Source organism: Hemitrygon akajei, chromosome 8 (genome assembly GCF_048418815.1).
Source record: "Hemitrygon akajei chromosome 8, sHemAka1.3, whole genome shotgun sequence".
In the NCBI taxonomy this organism is placed as follows: Eukaryota; Metazoa; Chordata; class Chondrichthyes; order Myliobatiformes; family Dasyatidae; genus Hemitrygon; species Hemitrygon akajei.
The window spans coordinates 42,237,380-42,260,661 of NC_133131.1; the positions used below are offsets into that span (position 1 = coordinate 42,237,380).

The following is a 23,282-nucleotide window of genomic DNA, read 5'->3' on the forward strand; positions in this document are numbered from 1 at the left end:
ATATCATACTTGGGCAAGTTCTAATGAAAAGAGTGAGCAATTTCAAGTTCCTGGGTGTCTAACCTGGACCCAACATGTCGATGCAATTATAAAGAAGCCACGATAGCTGCTATATTTCTTTAGGAGTTTGAGGTGATTTGGTATGGCACCAAAGATACAAATTTCTGCAGATGTACTACAGAGAGCATTCTAACTGGTTACATCACTATCTGGTATGGGCGGGGGTAGGGGCGAGGGTGGATTGTCTATGGCAGAGGATCGGAAAAAATTGCAGGGAGTTGTGAACTCTGTCAGCTCCATCATGGGCACCAGCCTCCATAGTATCCAGGACATCTTCAAGGAGTGATGCCTCAAAAACATAGAAACGCGGAAAACCTACAGTACACTCCAGGCCCTTTGGCCAACAAAGCTGTGCCGAACATGTCTTTACCTTAGAAATTACCTAGGGTTACCCATAGCCCTCTATTTTTCTGAGCTTCATGTAGCTGTCCAGGAGTCTCCTAAAAGACCTTACCATATCTGCCTCCACCACTGTTCCCGGCAGTCTCTTCCACGCACTCACCACTCTCTGTGTAAAAAACTTACCTCTGACATCTCCTCTGAAACTACTTTCAAGCACTTTAAAACTGTCCTCTCGTGTTAGCCATTTCAGCCCTGGGAAAAAGCCTCTGACTATCCACACGATCAATGCCTCTCATCATCTTATACACCTCTATCAGGTCACCTTTCATCCTCCGTCGCTCCAAGGAAAAAAGGCCAAGTTCACTCAACCTATTCTCATAAGGCATGCTCCCCAATCCAGGCTACATCCTTGTAAAAAAGGTGACTTTCATCATTAAGGACCCCACCACTCAGGACATGCCCTCTCCTTGCTACCATCAGGAAGGAGATATAAATGCCTGAAGGCTCACATATGTTGGTGATATTCTGGCAGAATCAGAATATAACCTGATATTCTGGTAAGTTACTTGCTTTATGCAAGTTAGCATGGAACGAACATCACTGACAAAGAGTCCAATTGTTTTGCTTTTGTTATTTAATATACTGCCATCACTCCGATGTCAGCTCATTCACTCCCCACCAGCAGCATCTCAGAGATTATTATTGAACTGATGGCTGTCTTGACCAGCTACATGATTATTGTAGCTACAAGGGCCAGTCACATGGTTCATACTCTGACTTTCCTTTGAAGCTCCCCAAAGCTACTACCTGCAAGTCAGAAAAATGATGGAGTACATACCTTGATGAATCTGGACCCAACAGTGTTCAAGATGTTCAAAAACACACAGAATAGAGCAGTTTATTTAATAGTGCCAACCACTGCCGTAGAAATCCACCAATGCACTGACATGACAGACCACAACAACATGGCAAGTTTCAAAACATCTCCTTAACTCGAGACTCATCTGGAAAGGCAAGTGAACATGAATGCCAACTCTATATCTCTGACTTGCTAATCCACTATTGTCATTGGATCAAATTCTGGAATCCTCCTCCCTGCATTTGGGAAACACAAGGACTGTGGCAGTCCATGAAAACACCCCCTCCAGTCCTTTCCCCCCCCCCCCACCAAATTTTCAAGGGAAATTTACACTGGACAATATATGTTTGTGTTGGAGGAAATGTCCACATCTGTAAATAAAGAAACCCTTATTGCTGGCAAACTAACAATAATTTATTTATAGGGAACAACTATCTTTATTCAAAAAACAGGGTTCCCCTTCCACTACTATTGATGCTGCCCTTGCCTGCAGCTTCTCAGTTTCCCACACATCTGCCCTCACCCTGATGTCATAATAGAGATAGGGTTCCCCTTGCCCTTATCAAACACACCATGTGTCACCATGACATGTGCTACCCTTGACCCTACACCTCCTCCCTCATCGTTATTTAGGGTCCCAAACAGTCCTTCCAGGTGAGGTAACACTTCATGTGAGAATCTGTCAAAGTCATCTATTGTACCTGGTGCTGTCAGTATGGCCTCCTTTGCATCAGTGAGGCCCGATTCAGATCGGGAGGACCACAACATCAACCATCTTCACTCTTTCCTCACCAACAGTTGGGATCTCCAAGTGACTGCCCATCCCTTTCTGACATGTCTGTCCATGACCTATTCTATTGCCTGAAATGAGACCAAACTCAGGTTGGAGGAGGAACACCTCATATTCTGTGTGGGTAGCTTCCAACCAGAAGACATGAACATTAATTTCTCGAACTTCTTGAAATTACTTATTTTTTCTCCATTCTCTCCTCTATCATTCACCATTCTGGTTACCCACTCCACCCCCTCTTCTTTTTGCCTCCACTGCCTTCAAGACCTGATCATTTGGTGCCCCATCAACTTCCCATTATTCCATGGTCCACTCATCCCTCCTATTAAATTCATTCATCTTCAGCTCTCTACCTCTTCCACCTATCACTCCCCAGCTTCGTACATCATTCCCCCCCCCCCCACTCCACCCACCTACATCCCCCCCCCCCACCTGGTCTCACCTATCACCTGCCAGCTTGTATTACTTTCCCTCCCCACCTTCTTATTTTGGTTTCTACCCCATTCTTTTCCAGTCCTGATGAAGGGTTTTGGCCCAAAAAGTACTGTAGGTGCTGCTGATTTGCTTCGTTCCTCCAGCATTTTGTGTGTGTGTTGGCCTAGCTTCACATCTGACCTTCAGATTTGTCTGGGTGGAGTTTGCACATTCTCCAAGTGACTCTATGGGTTCCTTCCAGGTGCTTTGGTTTCCATTATCCGTAGAGTATTGGTGAATGGGAAAACCCAAGTGGAATTAATGGGAATGTGGGGAAAATTAAAATAGAGATGAGTGTAAATGGGTGCTCAATGGATCAAAAGACCTGTTTTGAGCTGTAAACTCTAAATTAACTGGTTTGAAAAAAAGCTTTAATATACAATATATAGTTAGGGTGCCTAAGACTTTTGCACAGTACTGTAGTGATTTTATGTATTGCATTGTACTGCTGCTGCAAAAAAAAATTCATGACAGGTGAGTGATGATAAACCTGATTCTGATATGGGTCTCTATTGTGGACTGAGAGTGAGAAGGGGGCAGGGAAAGGGGAATATTAGTTGGGAAAAGGAGAAGAGAGAAGGGAGGGAGCAAGAAGCGGCAGAGAAACATTCTGTAATGATCATTAAACCCATTGTTTGGAATCAAATGGCCTTGCCTTGTGTCTCAGGGCTGGGTGCTTTGTGGAACAGTTCATGTTCCAAGCCTATACGGGTATCTGTCCCCCTCTTTTCCTTCGCTACATCGACGACTGCATTGGCGCTGCCTCCTGCACACATGCTGAGCTCGTTGACTTCATTAACTTTGCCTTCAACTTTCACCCTGCCCTCAAGTTTATCTGGTCTATTTCTGACACCTCCCTCCCCTTTCTTGATCTTTCTGTCTCCATCTCTGGAGACGGCCTATCTACTGATATCTACTATAAGCCTACAGACTCTCACAGCTACCTGGACTATTCCTCTTCCCACCCTGTCTCTTGCAAAAATGCTATCCCCTTCTCACAATTCCTCCGTCTCCCCTGCATCTGCTCTCAGAATGAGGCTTTTCATTCCAGGACAAAGGAGATGTCTTCCTTTTTTAAACAAAGGGGCTTCCCTTCTTCCACCATCAACTCTGCTCTCAAACGCATCTCTCCCATTTCCTGCACATATGCCCTCACCCCATCCACCCGCCACCCCACTTGGGATAGGGTCCCCCTTGTCCTCACCTACCACCCCACCAGCCTCCAGATCCAACGTATAATTCTCCGTAACTTCTGCCACCTCCAACGGGATCCCACTACCAAGCACATCTTTCCCTCCCCCCTCTTTCTGCTTTCCGCAGGGATCGTTGCCTACGTGACACCCTTGTCCATTCATCACCCCCCCCCCCCCATCCCTTCCCACCGATCTCCCTCCTGGCACTTATCCTTGTAAGCGGAACAAGTGCTACACCTGCCCTTACACTTTCTCCCTCACCACCATTCAGGGCCCCAGACAGTCCTTCCAAGTGAGACGACACTTCACCTGTGAGTCGGCTGGTGTGGTATACTGTGTCCGGTGCTCCCAGTGTGGCCTTTTATATATTGGTGAGACCCGACGCAGACTGGGAGACCGTTTCGCTGAACACCTTCGCTCTGTCCGCCAGAGAAAGCAGGATCTCCCAGTGGCCACACATTTTAATTCCACGTCCCATTCCCATTCTGATATGTCTATCCATGGCCTCCTCTTCCGTCAAGATGAAGCCACACTCAGGTTGGAGGAACAACACCTTATATACCGGCTGGGTAGCGTCCAACCTGACGGCATGAACATTGACTTCTCTAAATTCCGTTAATGCCCCTCCTCCCCTTCTTACCCCATCCCTGATATATTTAGTTTTTTTTTTGTTTTTGTTTTTTCCCCCTCCCTTTTTTTTCTTTCTCTCCCTGCCCATCACTCTTTGCCTGTTCTCCATCTGGTGCTCCCCTCCCCCTTTCTTTCTCCCTACGCCTCCCGTCCCATGATCCTTTCCCTTCTCCAACTCTGTATCCCTTTTGCCAATCAACTTTCTGGCTCTCAGCTTCACCCCACCCTCTCCAGTCTTCTCCTATCATTTCGCATTTTCCCCTCCCCCTCCTACTTTCAAATCTCTTACTATCTTTCCTTTCATTTAGTCCTGATGAAGGGTCTCGGCCCGAAACGTCGGCAGCGCTTCTCCCTATAGATGCTGCCTTGTCTGCTGCGTTCCACCAGCATTTTGTGTGTGTTGTTGCAAGAGAAGAAAAACAAGCTGTATCATGGATGAATTGGAGGAAGTTGCCTGGGTCTGCAAAATCCACTGGTGCCATCTTTCCTCGCTCCTCATGGTGACAGGTACGTACTAAAGTAATCTATTGTAAATAAAATGTCGTCACCCACTTTTTAAATAAAAACAGGATCATATGATTTCAGTGCTCAGCGGTACCTTCCTCCACCTTGCTGAAAAGCTCAAAACAAAGATAAGAGGCAGAGCTTGGGAGGACTGGAGGAGATACGTTTGAAGTTTAAAACATGGCAGCAAAGCAGAATTTCCAATGCTTGGAGGACCAGCTCTTGTGCCCTATTTGTCTGGAGGTCTTCAAGCAGCCCTTGATGCTCCAGTGCGGTCATAGCTATTGCAAGAACTGTGTACTCTCTCTTTCCTCAAACCTGGACAACTACTTTACTTGCCCCGTGTGTCGGAAGACAGTGGACTGCAGCAGCTCTTCCCCGAACGTCTCACTGGCTCGTGTTATTGACACCTTGACAGTAATAAATGGATCCAGCGACAACCAGGAAAACTGCAGTGATCACCATAACCCCCTGAGCCTCTACTGTGAAAATGACCAGCAGATAATCTGTGGGCTCTGCGGAATCATAGGACAACACAAGCAACATAAATTAACCCCCCTCTCCAGTGTGTATGGGAGGATGAAGGTAATAATGCTTTCATTTTCTGTACGTTGACTGTGACTACCAGCCGATTAAGCAGAGCCCCTTTGTTGCCATTTGTGGGGGTAAGGTGGGGGAGTGCAACAGGCTCCAAAGCTCTTTGAAGTGAGTACTTCTACAGCACTGAGCTGCTGAAACAGTTCCTGCTTTTCCTCACAGCACTCAGCAGCGTGGATGGAGAGTCGGGTTAAGATAAACGTGAGGACTGAGTATTAAAAATATTGCGGGTTGGGTCAGTAGTGAGAAAGGCAGATGTAATGCCAGTATTCATTTTGAGAGGACCGGAATATAAAAGTCAGGATGTAATGCTGAGGCTTAAGAAGGCATTGGTCAGATCATGCTTGGAGCAGTTTTGGGCTCCTTATTTAGTAAGAGTGTGCTGGCATTGGAGAGTGTCCAGAGGAGGTTCATGTGAGTTATCCCAAGAGTGAAAGGAGAAATGTATGAGGATCGTTTGATGGACTCTGGGCCAGTACTCGCTAGCATTTAGAAGAATAATTGAAATCTAACAAATATTGAAAGCCTACATAGAGCAGACGTGGAAAAAAAAATTCTGATAGTGGGGGAGTCTAGGTAGTTCAGATTCAGGGTCATCCTTTAGAACAGAGATGAGGAGGGATTTCTTTAGCTAGACAGTGGTGAATCTGTGGAATTCATTGCCACAAATGGCTGTGGAGGTCAAGTAATTAGGTATATATAAAGCGGAGGTTGATAGATTCTTCATTAGTAAGGGTGTCAAAGGTTACAGGGAAGAGGTAGGAGAATGAGGTTGAGAGGGATAATAAATCACCCATGATGGAATACCAAGCAGACTGATAGTACGAGGAAGTCAACAGACGCTGGAAATCCAAAGCAACACACGCAGAAACACTGGAGGAACTCAGCAGGCCAGGCAGCAGCAATGCAGATGAATAGATAGTTGACGTTTCAGGCTGAGTCCCTTCTTCAGGACATGAGAAGGAAGGGGGAGGGGAAAGAGGCTAGGTGGAAGAGAAGGATATGTGACTGTGATGGTGGGTCCGGGTGAGTACATGGTCAGAAGGATATGTGACTGTGATGGTGGGTCCGGGTGAGTACATGGTCAGAAGGATATGTGACTGTGATGGCGGGTCCGGGTGAGTACATGGTCAGAAGGATATGTGACTGTGATGGCGGGTCCGGGTGAGTACATGGTCAGAAGGATATGTGACTGTGATGGCGGGTCCGGGTGAGTACATGATCAGAAGGATATGTGACTGTGATGGCGGGTCCGGGTGAGTACATGGTCAGAAGGATATGTGACTGTGATGGTGGGTCCGGGTGAGTACATGGTCAGAAGGATATGTGACTGTGATGGTGGGTCCGGGTGAGTACATGGTCAGAAGGATATGTGACTGTGATGGTGGGTCCGGGTGAGTACATGGTCAGAAGGATATGTGACTGTGATGGTGGGTCCGGGTGAGTACATGGTCAGAAGGATATGTGACTGTGATGGTGGGTCCGGGTGAGTACATGGTCAGAAGGATATGTGACTGTGATGGTGGGTCCGGGTGAGTACATGATCAGAAGGATATGTGACTGTGATGGTGGGTCCGGGTGAGTACATGGTCACTCACCCAGACCACTGCAATAAGTAACACTACAATAAAGTTAGTTTGTGTACGTAACTTAATCATTTAATTTGGTTCATGTATAGGATTAGTTAGCACTTGAATTAAGTTCAATTGTCTGTGCGGCTAGTCAAGAGTGCAATGATATTAACTTGTGTATAAAATGAGGTGACTCTGCAATGAAGGTAACACATCTCTAATTAAATTGTTTATTTTAATAACCAGCAAATAATGATTAAGTAGAGATGTGACCCACAGTAAACTGCAATTTTGTACCATCTCTTCCAATAAAGAGCTCATGCGTTTTCAACAAGAGAATGGAATGAGACAAAATGAAATAACTGATACAATTTTAAACTCTGTATAGAAATGACAGACATTGGGATGACTGCTGACAAGTCTTTGACATTAGCAGGAGATATTAGCAAAGTTGTTAAAATAACGTTTGATTATTTTACTTGAATATATTAATGTTTGAATACAAAAACAATGGAAATTTTACAAACCATTAGTTAGACATCAGATGCAATAATATGACTGGTTCTGAGAACTACAAATACATACAGCATCAAGACTTTATATCAGGGCCGGTGAACTCAATTGCTTGGAGCAAATAAGGTTGCAGGAAGAGTTTATAGCAATGTTTGAAATCATGAGGGGTTTTGGTACAGTTGGTAAACTGTGAAGACATTCAAATTATAAGCACATATCAAAGAAATACATCTTATTTTATAATATAAATTGCCCAAAAGAATTACAAAAACAAATCGTATTACAAGACCAGGCAGAGGCAGGTTAAACAAATGGCTTTCTTCTATGTTATGTGTTACAAATGTGGAGCAACTCTGATGGGCCGAAGGGTACAAAGTCGCCCCCCCCCCCCCTTTTTGAGAATCGCAAGATCGCTATTATTTCGGGTCTGAGACCCAGGAAATGAGAGAGATACACATCATGTCAATAATGAGAGAGCGAGACGCAGGATCATAGCAAAGGCAGTTGCCATAGACAATGTAGAATACACAACCAGGTGGAATGTCTCCTGACATAAGCGGAATGGAACCACTGATTACTGCCATTGTCTCTTGGAGAAGGAATTGTGTATTGAGTACTGTACTATTCATTGAATCCCCTCAGGGGACAACCAGAGTGGTCTGGTTGAGGGATTGCATCATCCCAACCTGATTGGCATCTGAGACCCCGTGAGTGAGGATAAAAGATGGGTCTCGGGAACACCCCTTAGACACACCAGGAGAAACGCTATGAAATCCAGTGACAGCGTTTTATAGCGAAAGCCGGTGGGAGCTCGTGTATGTTCTCCCTTGCCTGGGTGGCGGGCTCATCACGGAAGAACGGTTTAGCTAAAGGAGAGGTCATACTTGAATGGCCATAACAACGGGACACCGACGGATCAAAATCATAAAGGAAAGTCGGCAAGTTATTCTTCCATTTCTCTCTCTCTGTCTCCAACAATTGCAACACAGCGACAAACAAACGACGGCAGCCTGTGTGAACTGAAATGAACTTTAGATTTCCATCGGACAATTCATTATCCCCTAGACAACAATAGAGCTTATTTCTTATTATTATTATACCCACACTTTTAGGTTTAGTATTGACGACGTGTATTATCTGTATATTTGCATTGATATTATTTTTGTGTATTTTTACTAATAAATACTGTTAAAAATAGTATCACCAGACTCCAACGGACGTCTCTATCTTTGCTGGTAAGTAACCCAGTTATAGGGTTCGTAACATGTCTCATCAGGATTCTATAATTACTGTTTGATTAGGAAAAAGATTGTTAGATCTCAAGGAGAAATTGCCGTGAAAGATCAACTTCGGGAGTCTATGCAGTGCTTTTAGTAGAATCCAGTCACATGGATGTCCAGAGGAGCCATAGTATTACAAAGTTTGACTTGTTGACTTTAAGGGAAATGACTGACATTTATTAATTGTGACCAGTGGAGATGAATCAGATTACACATCATATGTATAAGGGACAAAATGACTGGAACAATGCAGGAATTAATTTATGATTGTGTGACCACAATAAGACTGAATGAGTATGTGGATTGGAGAACCTAGGTTAAGATCTTATAGTTCTAAAACAAAAGGGGAAAGGAGTTGTAGATGTTTTTAATTCTCCTGTTGAAAAGCAAAATTATTTTACTAGCACAGATCAGCTATATAATCAGTGTAGTAAATAATAGTGTGTATATTATGTTTTGTAACTTCAAAACATTAAATTACTTCAAAGGAAGACACAGGAGTCCAAAATGTGAGTTTAACTTTGCGTTTACTTTAAGCGAGGCATGTACATATCACGTGATAGTGTGATGACGTATACAGTTCATACATTTTTACATCTAGCCTGTAATTAATTATTTAAATGAACAAGGTTGTTTAATCAGACTACATATATAAAACAAGATTACCTGTATTCAAGTATTAACTACACGGCAGTGTAGAGCACTGATCCTGTCTGTGTATGCTGAATGTCTAGTAATATGATTGGAAGGGTTCTTTGTTCCTCACCCAGCCTCTCTGTACTACAGTCATTAGTAGAGTTTTACATTGGCACAGGTTAATGCGAATTAAGTGCTAAATTTGGCTTGGCATTTCTATGAATTTGTAAAACAAGCAAACTTGCAAATTTTTATACTTCAATTTATCTAAACTCAATAGAGGTTAGTTGTACTTCACACACAGCCTAAGTTTGATCCCCAGCATTACTACCAGAGATGTTTACCTAGTTTTGGGTTATTCTTTCTCTGGAATTTACAAAAAAAAAACAGGCATTCTTCCTGCCTTGCTAAATTACTGATTTCTACTCTGCAAGCCAGTACTGATGTATGAATCCAGACTACAGGCCAAAGTTTTCCTTTTGCCTTTCCTCAACTGGTGGGTGGGGTGGGGAAGGGGATTTGCAGTGTGACTGAGTGTGAAGTGCAATATCAGTGTGCTAAATCCCAACCCTTTCTAAATTCGGTGAACTTCCTATCATCATTTCCATCAGAAGTACACACCCTGATGTGGATAGTTTCAGTTCAATGAAGCGGTAATGTAAAATTGATATCATATGGCACATTAAATGTGACTTCTGCCTTGGTATTAGCAATATTCCTTATGCTAGCATTCAGCAGGTGCCCATTCATTTGAACAGAGGCACAACATGAAAGCACTTAAAAGCTTTACTTTAACATTACACATTGCTTGTACTGAATTGTGTTGTTAATATTAACATATACTATTTCAGTAAATTCGTTATCATATAACATATATTGTATGTCAATAAATTAGTCCCTAATTCACTCCAGTCCTGATGAAGACTCTTCACCTGAAATGTTCACTGCCCATTTCCCTCCATAGATGCTGCCTGATCTGCTGAGAGGTCCTCAGCATTTGTGTGTGTTGCTCGAGATTTCTAGCATCTGCAGTCTCTCTGCTGTCTCCACCTCATTTTTGTACATCCAACAGCCTTTGGATTTCAGTGGGCCTGAAACGGTTAGCAGTATTAAAATCAATGCACAGGTTTCCTGCAGGATTATCAGTTAAAGTGCAAAGCATGAAAGTAAAAGTTAATTTTTCCACACAACGATTTGAACATGAACAGTTTCTGAGACAAGCTGCACCATCATTTAGAAGGAAACAGAAAAATATTTGAGAAGAAAGGTTAGATAAAGGAAAGGATAGATCGAAGAGATATTGCTAATTCTGGTGCATATCCTAATATCTGCCTATCTGTAAAAGAGGAATCTTTTCTACCAGGGTGATTGATATCTGAGTTGTTAATGGGATTCCAGGTTCTTTAGGGTTGCTATAGCTGAAGGGTGGTAGTGGGGATAAGCTCCCACTACCTTTTAAATGCTACACGAGTGAATCTGCAGATGCTGGAAATAAATAAAAACACAAAATGCTGGCAGAACTCAGCAGGCCAGACAGCATCTATAGGAGGAGGTAGTGATGACGTTTCGGGTCGAAACCCTTCAACAGGAGAACCTTTTAAATGCTCCCAATCTCAAACAGCCACAAACAAACAAGTCTAGCTCCTGGCCACGTGTGGCTTAGCTGCTAAGCCTGGTTGAATTGCTTCTAATGACAGAAGGGGCAAAGGCTGTATACTGGTGCCTTAGAACCAGTTGTTTTGGGCAGATGGGGCTTGTCCTGTGTGGTTGGCAGCTCATGTAGAAGAAAAACTCTGATCTCAAACCTCCTCTGTCTTGCGGCTCTACCCACTCATGGGGAAGGTTTCGGGACTAAACCCCGAGGAAAAATCCAGAGCAGGAGTCCCTAAGGCAGCCCTACATTGAGTTCAATGCTGACTGGAAACTCCTGCGATGCTGCTGATGCCAACTGTCTCAGTCTCTGCCGTTCCTTTGGATTCATCAGCTGTGTGGAGAGGGGGGAGCCTGTTGCATGGGTAACAGTTTGCTCTCCATATCGTACTGCCCTGGCTTGCGTATCATGTAGACAGCTGGGACACATCCATGGTCAAACGATGTGAACTGAGGAGGTGCCACTGCATAGTGGTCAGCAGAACGCTTTGCAGTACCAGCAACCCGGGCTCAATTCCTGCCACTGCCTGTAATGAATTCGTATGTTCCCGCTGTGACCATGTGGGTTTCCTCCAGGTGATCCGGTTTCCTTCCACTGACCAAAGACGTACCGGTAGGTGGGTTAATTGGTCATTGTAAATTGTCCCATGGTTAGGCTAGGACAAAATTGGGGAATTGCTGGGCAGCCTGGCTCAAAGCACCAGAAGGGCCTATTCTGTGCTGAATCTCGATAAATAGAAAAATAAATACATAGCCTTGACCAACGAAGGGCCACAGTGGCATTCCAAAATCTGAAGTGTAATAGTACTAACAGATTCCACTTTACTGACAAAAATCAGATTTGCTATAAATTTACATGAAAAAAAATAGTACTCGGAATCTCAATCCCATGGGCTCAGTAGATGAAAGGCATAAACCCATAACTGTTTGGGCATCTTTGATGTTCTGAATCAGTGGTCAAAATAAGACTTCAGAATAAACATTTGAGATGGAAATGAGAAGAAATTTCTTCACCTAGAGATGTGAACCTTTACAATTTTCTACCCATGGGGCTGTGAAAGCTCGGTCACTCACTAAAGTCAAGAAAGAGATTGATCAATTTTTCGTTATCAGGGGTTCTGGGGTGTGAATATAGAGGAACAGCATTGAAGATCTTTTTGAATGGAGAAGCAGTGTCCTTTATTTGTTTGTCCGCATCCGATAACAGTGTATGCCAAACAAGTGTGCAAATCTGTTGTCTAGAAGGATTACCCAGTTTTGCAAAACAATGTTGCTGCTTCAGCTGCACAAGACCATTTCTAATGTCAAGCAAAATACATGATTGACATGTGAGATATTTTGAAGAAGGCGTAAAGCAATGAGTTGCAGTCACAAGAAAACCTGCAGGTGCTGGAAATCCAAAGCAACACACACAAAATGCTGGAGGAACTCAGCAGGCCAGGCAGCATCTGTGGAAAACTGTAAACAGTTGATGTTTACTCTGAGGGCCTGAGACTGAGAGGGAAGGGGTGAAGGGGAGAGATGCATGAATTAAAAGGTGGGGGGGAGGGGAAGGAGGCTAGCTGGAAGGTGATAGGTGAAGCCAGGTAGGTGGGAAAGGTCAAGGGCTGGAGAAGAAAGAATCTGATAGGAGAGGAGAGTGGACAATAGGAGAAAGGGAAGGAGGTGAGAACCCAGAAGGAAGCTAATAGGCAGGTGAGAAGAAGTAAAAGATCAGAGTGGGGAATAAAGGGAGGGGAAATCTTGTGCCAAGATGAGGCCACCCTCAGGGTGGAGGAACAACAACTTATATTCTACCTGGGTATCCTCCAACCCGCTAATAGGAATATCGATTTCTTCTACCGGTGAACCAAACTCCCCCCCTCCCCCCCCCATTCCCCACTCTAACCTTTTCTTCTTCTCACCTGTCTATTACTTTGCCCTGAGCCCCCTCCTCCTTCCCTTTCTCCTATGGTCGCCTCTCCTATCAGATTCCTTCTTCTCCAGGCTTTGACCTTTCATTCACCTGGCTTTACCCATCACTTTCCTTCCCCTCCCTCCACCTTTTAATTCAGGCATCTCCCCCCTTGCCTCACAGTCCTGAAGAAGGGTCTCAGCCCAAACCGTCGACTGTTTACTCTTTTTCATAGATGCTGCCTGGTCTGCTGAGTTCCTCCAATATTCTGTGTGTGTGTGTGCGCAATGAGTTGCAGTGTTCTGAATCCTGAATTGTCCTTAAATATAGACTAATCATGTCATGTGATCCCACCAGTTTTATTAATAAAGCATTTCTGAATGGAATGATAGAAAAGTTACAGCAAATGAAAGCAACTATTCAGCATGATAAAGAGCCAACTAGCTTCACCCCTTCTTTGAACACTGTCCATATCCTGGCAGTGCACATCAAAGTACTTTTTAAAATGCAATAAGTGTTTCTGCCTTTTCATTTTTCAGTAGTGGGTTTCAGACCCTCAGCACCCTCAAGGTGAAAAACTTCCTTTCATCATTTCTTCTCTTTGTCTTCTACCAATTATTTTAAATCTCTACCTCCTGGTGTTTGATCCCTCTGTTAAAAGAAATAAGCCCTCTGTTTAAGCCCCTCATAAATGAATTCACCTCAGATGAAGCCTCCTCCATTCCAAAGTAAATACCCCAAAATTAAACAATCTTTCCTCGTAGATAGTTTTCCCATCCCAGTATCATCCTTAAAGGTTTTCTCTGTACCTATCTCTAGTACAATCGCATTTCCTGTAAACTGATGATCAGAGTGGTATTCAAACTGTGGGACATCTCATCTGGTATAGAGTTACAGTATAACATATTTGCTTTATATCCTATGTCTCAGGGAAGGAAAGGAAAGCATCCCATATGCCTTTTTAACCATCTTATGAGCCAAAAAGCCCATTTCCCTTCTGCTCCACTTAGTATCCTCCCTTGCATTGTATGCTTACCCTTCCTGCACCTTCCAACTGCAACGTCTTAAAGTTTTCTGGATTATTTTCCACTTTCCACATTTCTGCCCACACCTTCCTACAGTTGAAAGCTTCCCTCCTCAATTACAAGCACACAAACAGTTTAGAGTTACCGTGAATTATTAATCTTTAATACAAAAAGCAAGAAACTGAGTAACAACCCCATGGAACTCCGCTATCCATCCCTTTCCAGTCACACACCTTTCATCAACCATTAATCTTTGCTTCCTACCATTGAGCCAGTTATGGATCCGACTTGCTTCGCTCCCCGAACCTACCATTTGGAAGCATACAGACCTCATCAATGCACTGCTCCTGTTTTCTCTTTCCACAACCATCAACTTCCCTCAGAGATGCCACTGGTTTGAGTCACTGCCCCCGCTGGGTCCCAATGCTCTCGGAGTTGTTATTGAAATTCTGAGATTTATCAATTGGACTGTAGTTCATATTGGCCTCTTTCTTGCCCATTCTTTCTTGTTGCCAATTGGCTGCTGGGGTTTGGGGCTTGATGTTCTTGTTGTTTCTCCATGTGGGGGAATATGTTAGTTTTTGTGTGTGGGGGGGTTTGGCGGGGTTTTGGGGTTTGTGAGTTTATGATGTCTTTCTTTCATTTACTTCTATGGTTTCTGTATTTTATGGCTATCTGGAGAAGACAAATCTCAGAGTTGTATTCTGCATACATATTTGATAATAAAATGAACCTTTGTGCTGTCAAAATGGAAAATATTAACTTATGAGTAAGTATGATGAAGGAAGGTAGGAAAACTGGTCAATCAGAATCTGATTTGGGTAAAATTTATGTCTTGAGAAGAAACCTTTTGGTGTTGTTTTTCTTTACAGGAACAACTTGCTTTGCTGATAACTGAAGCTCAGATGCAAAAGAACAACATGGAGAGGCACATAAACAAATTAGAACACAACAGAGCCCGTATTATTGTGAGTCTAATAACTCCTGGGGTGGTTTATAATGTTTGCTGCATGCTTTCTTTTTGAAAAGATTTTTTTATTGTTCTTCTTTGATATAAACTCTAACAATTCTTTATCAGAGAACTTTATTATCAGTTTTCTTGATAGTGCCGATCCCTACCACATGTTCTGAAAGGTGTTCTTCTAAAACTCCCTTGGTGGCAACAGTTGTCATAGTAGTTCACACATTGTATGACTGGCATACAATGTTATGAGAGATGTAGATTGTGGAGAATCAGTGGATTCTGGTTAATTAGGACACATTGGGACCAGTACATTCTGGCCCAGTTAAGCGGCTGCACCAATTAGCCAAAGTTTCATGGAAACAATTAAAAACTATAAAAAGTCTAACTACCAGATAGGGTCATAAAGAGAGCTTTTGGTACATTGGCCTTTATAAATCAAAGTATTGAGTATAAGAGTTTGAATGTTATGGTGAGGTTGTATAAGACATTGGTGAGGCTGAATTTGGAGTATTGTCAGCAGTTTTGGTCATCTAATTACAGGAAGGATATTAATAAAGTTGAAAGATTGCAGAGAATGTTTACAAGGATGTTGTCGGGACTTGAGAAACTGAGTTACAGAGAATGGTTGAATAGATTAGGACTTTATTCCCTGGAGCATAGAAGAATAAGGGGAGATTTGATAGAGGTATAAAATTATGATGGGTATAGATAGAGTGAATGCAAGCAGGCTTTTTCCACTGAGGCTAGGGGAGAAAAAACCCAGAGGACATGGGTTAAGGGTGAAGGGGGAAAAGTTTAAAGGGAACATTGGGAGGGACTTCTTCACACAGAGAGTGGTGGGAGTTTGGAATGAGCTGCCAGATGAAGTGGTAAATTTGGGCTCACTTTTAACATTTAAGAAAAACTTGGACAGGTACATGGATGACAGGTGTATGGAGGGATATGGTTCAGGTGCAGGTCAGTGGGACTAGGCAGAAAAATGGTTCGGCACAGCCAAGAAGGGCCAAAAGGCCTGTTTCTGTGCTGTAATGTTCTATGGTTCTATTTAACTGAGTAATAAGTTACACATTTAAATGAAATATAGAACAAATTAGAACACTAACAATACTATTAAGAACTATAAAACTGTAGTTCTTAATAGTTATTGACACAGGAATTCATTGACTCTACCTGCCATGTTCTTTTGATTGACTGTAAATAAACACAATCAGTGCAGACACCTAGTGCAGAAAGTGGACTCTTCATACAATTGCATCCTCCAAATCTTCATTTTCATTGTAATATTCAAGATGATTGTCGATATCTTCAAATCCTTCATAGTTCCAACTTGTTGGAAGAATCGTTTCATCTTTACTACTGGCCATTTCTGGCATCTCCAAGCCTGAATGCTTGAAATCAAAGTAAGCAAAACAGTTTAGAATTGTCTTAATGCTTACTTCTTGCCAATACTCAGTGACAAAAATTACTGCCTTTTGAACACCAGTGCACGTAACTTGGGGGTTGATGTGCCTGTTCCGTTTTTGTTCATTTTTTTGAGTGGGGAAGGGAGGATTTGGGGGCTGATGATCGTGCTGCCTTTCTTTTCTTTCTTGGTTTCATGGCTACCCAGAGAAGAAGAATTTGATAATAAATGAACCTTTGAACCAACTGACATTATTTAAAAACTGTTCGTTCTAAGCATGGTGTAGTGTTTAATGGCCACACAAGTGCATGTGACAGATGCCAATTAGAAACTTCGGCAACAGTCCCCTGCCCCAATTAAGTGGCATAGTGTCCCAAATAATGAAAGGTATCCTGGCTATTTCCTCAATAGGTTTCTCTTCTCTTTAAGAGTTGTCCCAAATAAGTGGCTGCCCTGATTATTCGATAGCCTGATTAACTGGAATTCACTGTATTGAGAAAGTTTTCCCTTAACAGGGGTGTATATGATCTCAGGGTATAAGTTCAATGTAAGGGGAAGAGATTTAGAGGGCACTTGAGGGAGATTTTCTTCACCCAGATGGCAAATGAAATCTGGAACATACTACCTGAGACATTGATGGAGGCAAGAACTATCACAACATTTACAGAGTATTTGGATGTGCATTTAAAATTACATGCCATAGACAATGAGTTGAATGCTGAGAAATGGGATTGGTGTAGATAGGCATGGACAATTGGGACTCTTTCTGTGCTATATGGCAGTATTTATCTTCATTAGATGTAAGAGTCTCCATAGGTAGATGCAGTCTTTCTGTGATCACTGTAGCATTGTGTATTCTGCGAAGGGAAGATGTGCACCACATCATTCACCAACTTACTTGGGTGTTGCATAATTTGCTTTTGTTTTTACATTCTTTCCAAAAAAAAAAGAAACATTTAAGACCAAAACATTTAAGACCATACCTGTCACCCTTGCGGATCTGTCCCCGGTGCGGAGTAAGGGACACTGAAGCAAGTCGATAGTTCACAGAGTTAATGTGAACAGTGTTAAAGGGAAAAGAAAACAATAAACGTTGGGCCAAACAGGGCCGTTAACTAAAACTCTCAAAAGGAAAACAAAGCCTACACTGCGGCTGAAAAGATCAACTAAGAATAAAATGAATACCACTAGTGTTCAGAGTCAGTTGACTTGACAGTCCAATTTCTCAGACAAGGCCAAATGCAAGCAGGCAGCAAAGCATTGCTGTGTCCAAGTCTTGACAAATACTACGACGGAATGAATGGAGTTAAATATTATCACAATGAAACAATTAGCTGACACATGCATATTCATGAGCGCAATTGCCGAATCTACTGCGCTGCCAAATCCATGACAATACTATTCATGATAAATCTACCATAACTACACATATAAATGTAATAATGCAGAATAACAAAACAAATACTTAATCTGTTTAATACTATTTAATCTAATACTATTTAAAGATGTTCTTCCATTAATAGAACATGTAAAATATTGGGAGAGTTTTCTAGAATCATCTGAGTTTGTAGGTCCATATTGTAAATGCTACAATGGGTCATAGAAGACTGACTCTCCGCTGCAGTATGGAATCTCATGGCTGAAGTCGTGGAGATGGAAAATATGAATAACTGATTTTTTTCCCCCCATTTCAAAACCCCTATGAGTTCTTCCCACCAGGGAGCAATTTTGCTATTAACCAGTTTTGTCACTCACTTTGGAGGACGTGAGATTCCACTAGTAGATTTAACATTTTCGCTATTAATAATGCATTTGCAAAATCTGTATTATATTTTACAGTCAACTTTTGGTGATGATGATGTTGTTCACACATGCAAAATTTCACAGCAGGTGAACTCCAGTCACTTTCTGCAGGACAGGACAAGGTCTTTGTTTTGGGGACAGCCCAGAGAAACAGTCAATTTGTTTCCATGCTCTAACGAATGTGTATTGTGCTCATTGACTCTATCCAGATTGATTATTCACATGGAAAATGCAACTTCTTTTGACAAAACTAATGTAACTTGCATCACCTACTTTACCAGCTTTCCACGCTGTCAGAGGGGAGCATTCCTTTCAGGGAAACCATAATTTATTAATTGTTGCTCAGTCTATTCCCTTTAAGCCTGCTGCTCTGCTTGCTAATCTTCTTGCTCTGTGCTCTCTCTGAAGGACTTATTCAATTTTTCCTCAAGAGAGCTTTATCCCTCATTTTGCGTGTGTTCCACTAGAATGAATCTGATGTCTGCAAGTTGGTGATTCAGAAAGAGTTCCAGGAACTCAGAAGTTTTGTTGATGAGGAAGAGGCCAGCTTCATTCAGTCCATTCAGCTAAAGTGCACCACAGCTGTTGAGACAATTGATGAACAATTGGAAGAGATGTCCAAAATACTAAAGCAGCTGAAGGAAGTTGAGGTTTCATTGAAAAAACTGGGCAATGAAAATCACTTAGATTTCATAAGGGTAAGTAGAATAACCTTTCTCCTTTCAAGCTTGATTTATAATTCATTTATTTATTGAGATACAGCGCAAAATAGGCCCTTTGAGCCCTGCTGCCCAATTTAACCCTAGCCTAATCACGGGACAATTTACAATTATCAATTAACCTACTAACTGGTACATCTTTGGAATGTGGGAGGAAACTGGAGCACCTGGAGGTAACCCACGCAGTCACGGAGAGGAAACGTACAAACTCCTTACAGGCAGCTGCAGGAATTGAACCCAGGGCTCTGGCACTGTAAAGTATTGCGTTATCCACTACGCTACCGTGCTGCCCCAGATTGAATCATAAGGATAATCATCAGAAGAAATAGGAAAGAATGTTAATATACGTCTAGATGGTAACATTGTGGTTAGTGTAATGCTATTTCAGCACCAGTGATCAGCAATTGGTGTTCAATTTCTACCGCTGTCGGTAAGGAGTTGGTACCTTCTCTCCGTGACTGCATGGGTTTCCTCCAGGTGCTAAAGTTTCCTCCCTCATTCGAAAGACATACGGGTTAGGGTAGTGGTAGTGGTGTCGTGGTATCCGTACCTGGACCTTGGAACAAAAGGTCCCAAGTTCGAATCCGGCCGGCTCCTTATGCACGTTTTCCATCCGTGCTGGGTTGAGCGTCGAGCTAGCAACTCAGCCTTGTAAAAACAGACAAACGCTAAAGAAACAAGGTTGCCCCCAATGCGCCAAAGAAGGCGCGGAAAGGAACTTACACATGAGGGTTAGTCAGTTCTGGGCTCTGCAAGCATGGTAACAGTTGCAGATTGCCCCCAGCAAATAATCAAAGTGTGTTGGTCATTGATGCAAATGATGCATTTCACTGTACCTTTTGATATTTCAATATACATGTAAAAAATTAAAGCTAATCTTTTAAGGAAATGGAAAGGTATTAAATGTAGAAACTATAATGTATTGGGGATGCAGCTAGATAATTTATCAATTCTAATTCACTTTCTGACTGTTAATCATTATTGTGGTTTTGCTATTTCTTACATTTTTCAAAATTCGTGCTCACCATTTGTAATGAACAACAAATATCTTATTAAATTGAAGTACCTGTTATTGCTGATCTTGGTGGGCTCACGGTCTGCTTTCTGACTGCTGAAGAGCCATATTTTATGAAATGAATTTAATTTTGATGATTCAGCAAAGATTCCAGCAACTCAGAAATTTGATGAAGAGTTCAACATTATGCAGATTATAATTTTAGAGTGCACTTTTGTCAGTTTGTCAATTCCACAATAGCATCAGCTTTATTGGAACAGAAGACAATCTGGGTTATTATTATAGCCCTGAAATATTGATTGCACCTTAATAAAATGAAAGGCAATATAAGAGCATGGTAATCAATAACCAACAAATCATGCCATTTGTCAAATAACTGCAACATATATAGTACTGATGAATCAAGGAGAAAGAAGACATCACAGGATATTGGAGGGTCAAGGGTCACCGCACAGTTGATGTGATCTTAGCAGACTTAGCCAAATGTAATATGTGTTAGCACTTACACCTCAGGGATTTTTGCCTCTAAGCAAGAGTGCTTATAAAATTCATAAAAATGACCTATTAGTTCAGGATTGACAAGAATCAATCTCTGTCTATCTTCTTAAGAGCTGTGTGCTTAGATAAGTTTTCATCTATGTAACATGACAAGACAGGCTCTGAACATCGAAGAATTGACATCCAACTGTAGAAAGATGGAACATATTTAATCTTATACAGAAGTAGCTTTACTATAGGGAACCTGGAGTTAAGCCCAGGACCTCTACCCCTGAAAAATGGTATCAAGTAGTTGTGTAAGATAGGGGTCAGCTGGAACCTGTCGGATCAGCTACCCCTGGCTGATCAACAACACTGACAATCAGTGATAGCAGATCACTCATCTGCTTTCTTAGATTTTATGGGAGTAAGTACAGGGAATGTGGAAATGTGATAAAATCAACTATCATTTGAAGTTAATGGTTAATGTTACTCTTTCTAATTTATTTCTTAAAATCTTTTCATCTTATTTTATTTTCTCAACATTCTGCAGGAGTACAATTTGATCGCCTCAAGGTAAGTACAATTTCCAATTTCTCTGTTGCTTTATTCAGTGCTGATGGAACAAGGTCAATAATGCTCTCCTGCAGTGGGCATGTATAGATTTCCTCCAGCCTGTTAAATCTCCTGAAAAGTTCAGAAGCAGGAGTCTGAAACTGAGGAAGCACTAAAATTTACAGATCAGGAGTGATACCTAACCCAGAGTGATCAGATTTCAGGACCTGCAAAAATAAAAATGAGTAAAGATTCGTCCTTCTATTCAACAGTGATCGCTGGAAGAAAGTGTGGCTATTGGGTAAGGGCAGAATGGGAGTTGTTTGTAACGACGCCTACGGAACGACGGATGAAGGAGCCATGGTACTGCACTGGTTTAAGGGCGCTATCAAAGGAGCTAACTTTGTAGTGAGATGGCTGGAGAACAAGTCTGGAAGTTGGGGCACCAGCAGCTCTTTGGCCCTGTAGAACCAACAATTTCACTAACTGGAAAACTGGGAGGAAAAGGAGTATTTAGGTTGAAGAGGAAACTGTGCAGGGAGGTGGGGTAGGGTCAAGGAGATCACTGGGGCAAGAAAGTCCTTTATTTAAATTCATCACTCACCCATCTCTGCCCATTCTGAGTGGGTGACTAGAATACTAATGTGATACTTCAATCACGTTAAGTGTCAGATTCAAATGGTGTTCCTAATCCAAATGTTTCAAGAGAGTTAGTAAAGCTTGAGGACTGCTTTGTGTCCTGCCTCATTGCCCTCTTTGTGCTGCTCCTGAGTACGTTTATCCGGAGTGCCCATCAAACCTGCAGTATCGAGATTTACAATTGACTACTGAAGGTAATGATTCCTTAAATCATGAAGTTATTAATCACTTGCTTATCAAAACTTATTATATGTAAATCCTCACTTTAAAAGATACATGGACTAGGTACTGTCCATTTAACTCATTGAGCCTACTTAAGCAACCTGGTCCTCCACCACCAAACTCATCTTCCGCTCTGATTCCGAGTAATCAGTTCTGAAGAATTTCAAATTCTATTGATGAAACTGGCATCAAGTAAAATATATTTCCTTATTTTCACTGTATAACTCCTTCAATAATGGTGCTTTCTTATTTTCTTGACTGGGTTAAACTTGCTTCATCCCAGTGTACTAACTTATCAACATCTTTGATAGTTAAGATTGAAGTGGGTACTTTATGGAGCTCAGTAAATATTGATAAGGGAAACTACTGAGATCAGGTACCAGTTTAAGAGAGGTGACCTCTAGATAGGGAAGAGCATAAAAGCAGGTTTAAAGATTGGAAGAATTTATTTGCATTTAAACAAAAGGTGGTGCATGTTGGTGTTGAGTTCTGCGTTGATTAGACAAGTCCCTTTATATTAAGTATGATTCCAATTTGTCAAACGGCAAATGATTCTTATCACAGCCTCAGTGTTTACAAATGTCAGTTCCCATTGCAGAGTGGGTGTTAGTAATAGACTTCAGCTATGCCAGGGACAATAGTATTTCACACAAATAATTGTACTGCATTAGCAAATAGATGATTGTGATATTTACACGGGAAATAGCAGTTACTATTCCTAGAGTAGTGACATTGCTCATGACTCCATGGATTGTTTTCACTTCCACACAAAATGACTGAGTCATTTTGACATTATCAGAAGAAAAGATACAATGGTAAATTTGGACATTGAGTTGGCAGTGAAGTTCAGTATCAGGTTTAGTATCACTGTCATATGTTATGAAATCTGTTAACTTAGTGGCAGCAATACATGATAAATATAGGAAGAAAAGTAAATCAATTACAGTAAGTGTATATATATTAAATAGTTAAATTAAAAGTAGTGCAAAAACAGAAATAATATTTTTTTAAAAAGTGAGGTTTGATGTCCATTTAGGAATTGCTTGACAGAGGGGAAGAAGCTGTTCCTGAATCACCGAGTGTGTGCCTTCAGGTTTCTGTACTTCCTTCCTGATGGTAACAATGAGAAGAGGGCATGTCCTGGTTGATAGGGGTGCTTAATAATGGATGCTGCCTTATTGAGGGATCGCTCCTTGAAGATGTCTTGGATATTATGGCTAGCACTCAAAATAGTGCTGACTAATTTTACAACTTTCTGTAGCTCCTTTTAATTCTGTACAGTAGCCGCCCCCACCACCTCAATACTAGACAGTGATGCAGCCCGTCAGAATGCTCTGTAGAAGTTTGAGTGTTTTAGATGACAAACCAAATCTCCCCAAATTCATAATAAAATATAGCCACTGTCTTGCCTTCTTTATAGCTGCATTGATGTGTTGGGGCCAGGTTAGATCCTCAGAAATCTTGACAC

The 23,282-nt window shown here is 41.8% G+C and overlaps 1 protein-coding gene across 1 annotated transcript in view; it reads left to right on the plus strand.

The window, feature by feature from the left end:
* Positions 1-23,282, plus strand: part of LOC140731824 (E3 ubiquitin-protein ligase TRIM50-like) — a 33,185-nt gene that overhangs the window by 4,146 nt on the left and 5,757 nt on the right. The window contains exons 2-6 of the mRNA XM_073053684.1: positions 4,657-4,855; positions 4,934-5,437; positions 14,891-14,986; positions 18,655-18,885; positions 20,952-20,974. Coding sequence (XP_072909785.1) covers positions 5,033-5,437; positions 14,891-14,986; positions 18,655-18,885; positions 20,952-20,974 — 755 coding nt within the window. The 5' untranslated portion in view covers positions 4,657-4,855; positions 4,934-5,032. The remainder of the gene's footprint in view (positions 1-4,656; positions 4,856-4,933; positions 5,438-14,890; positions 14,987-18,654; positions 18,886-20,951; positions 20,975-23,282) is intronic.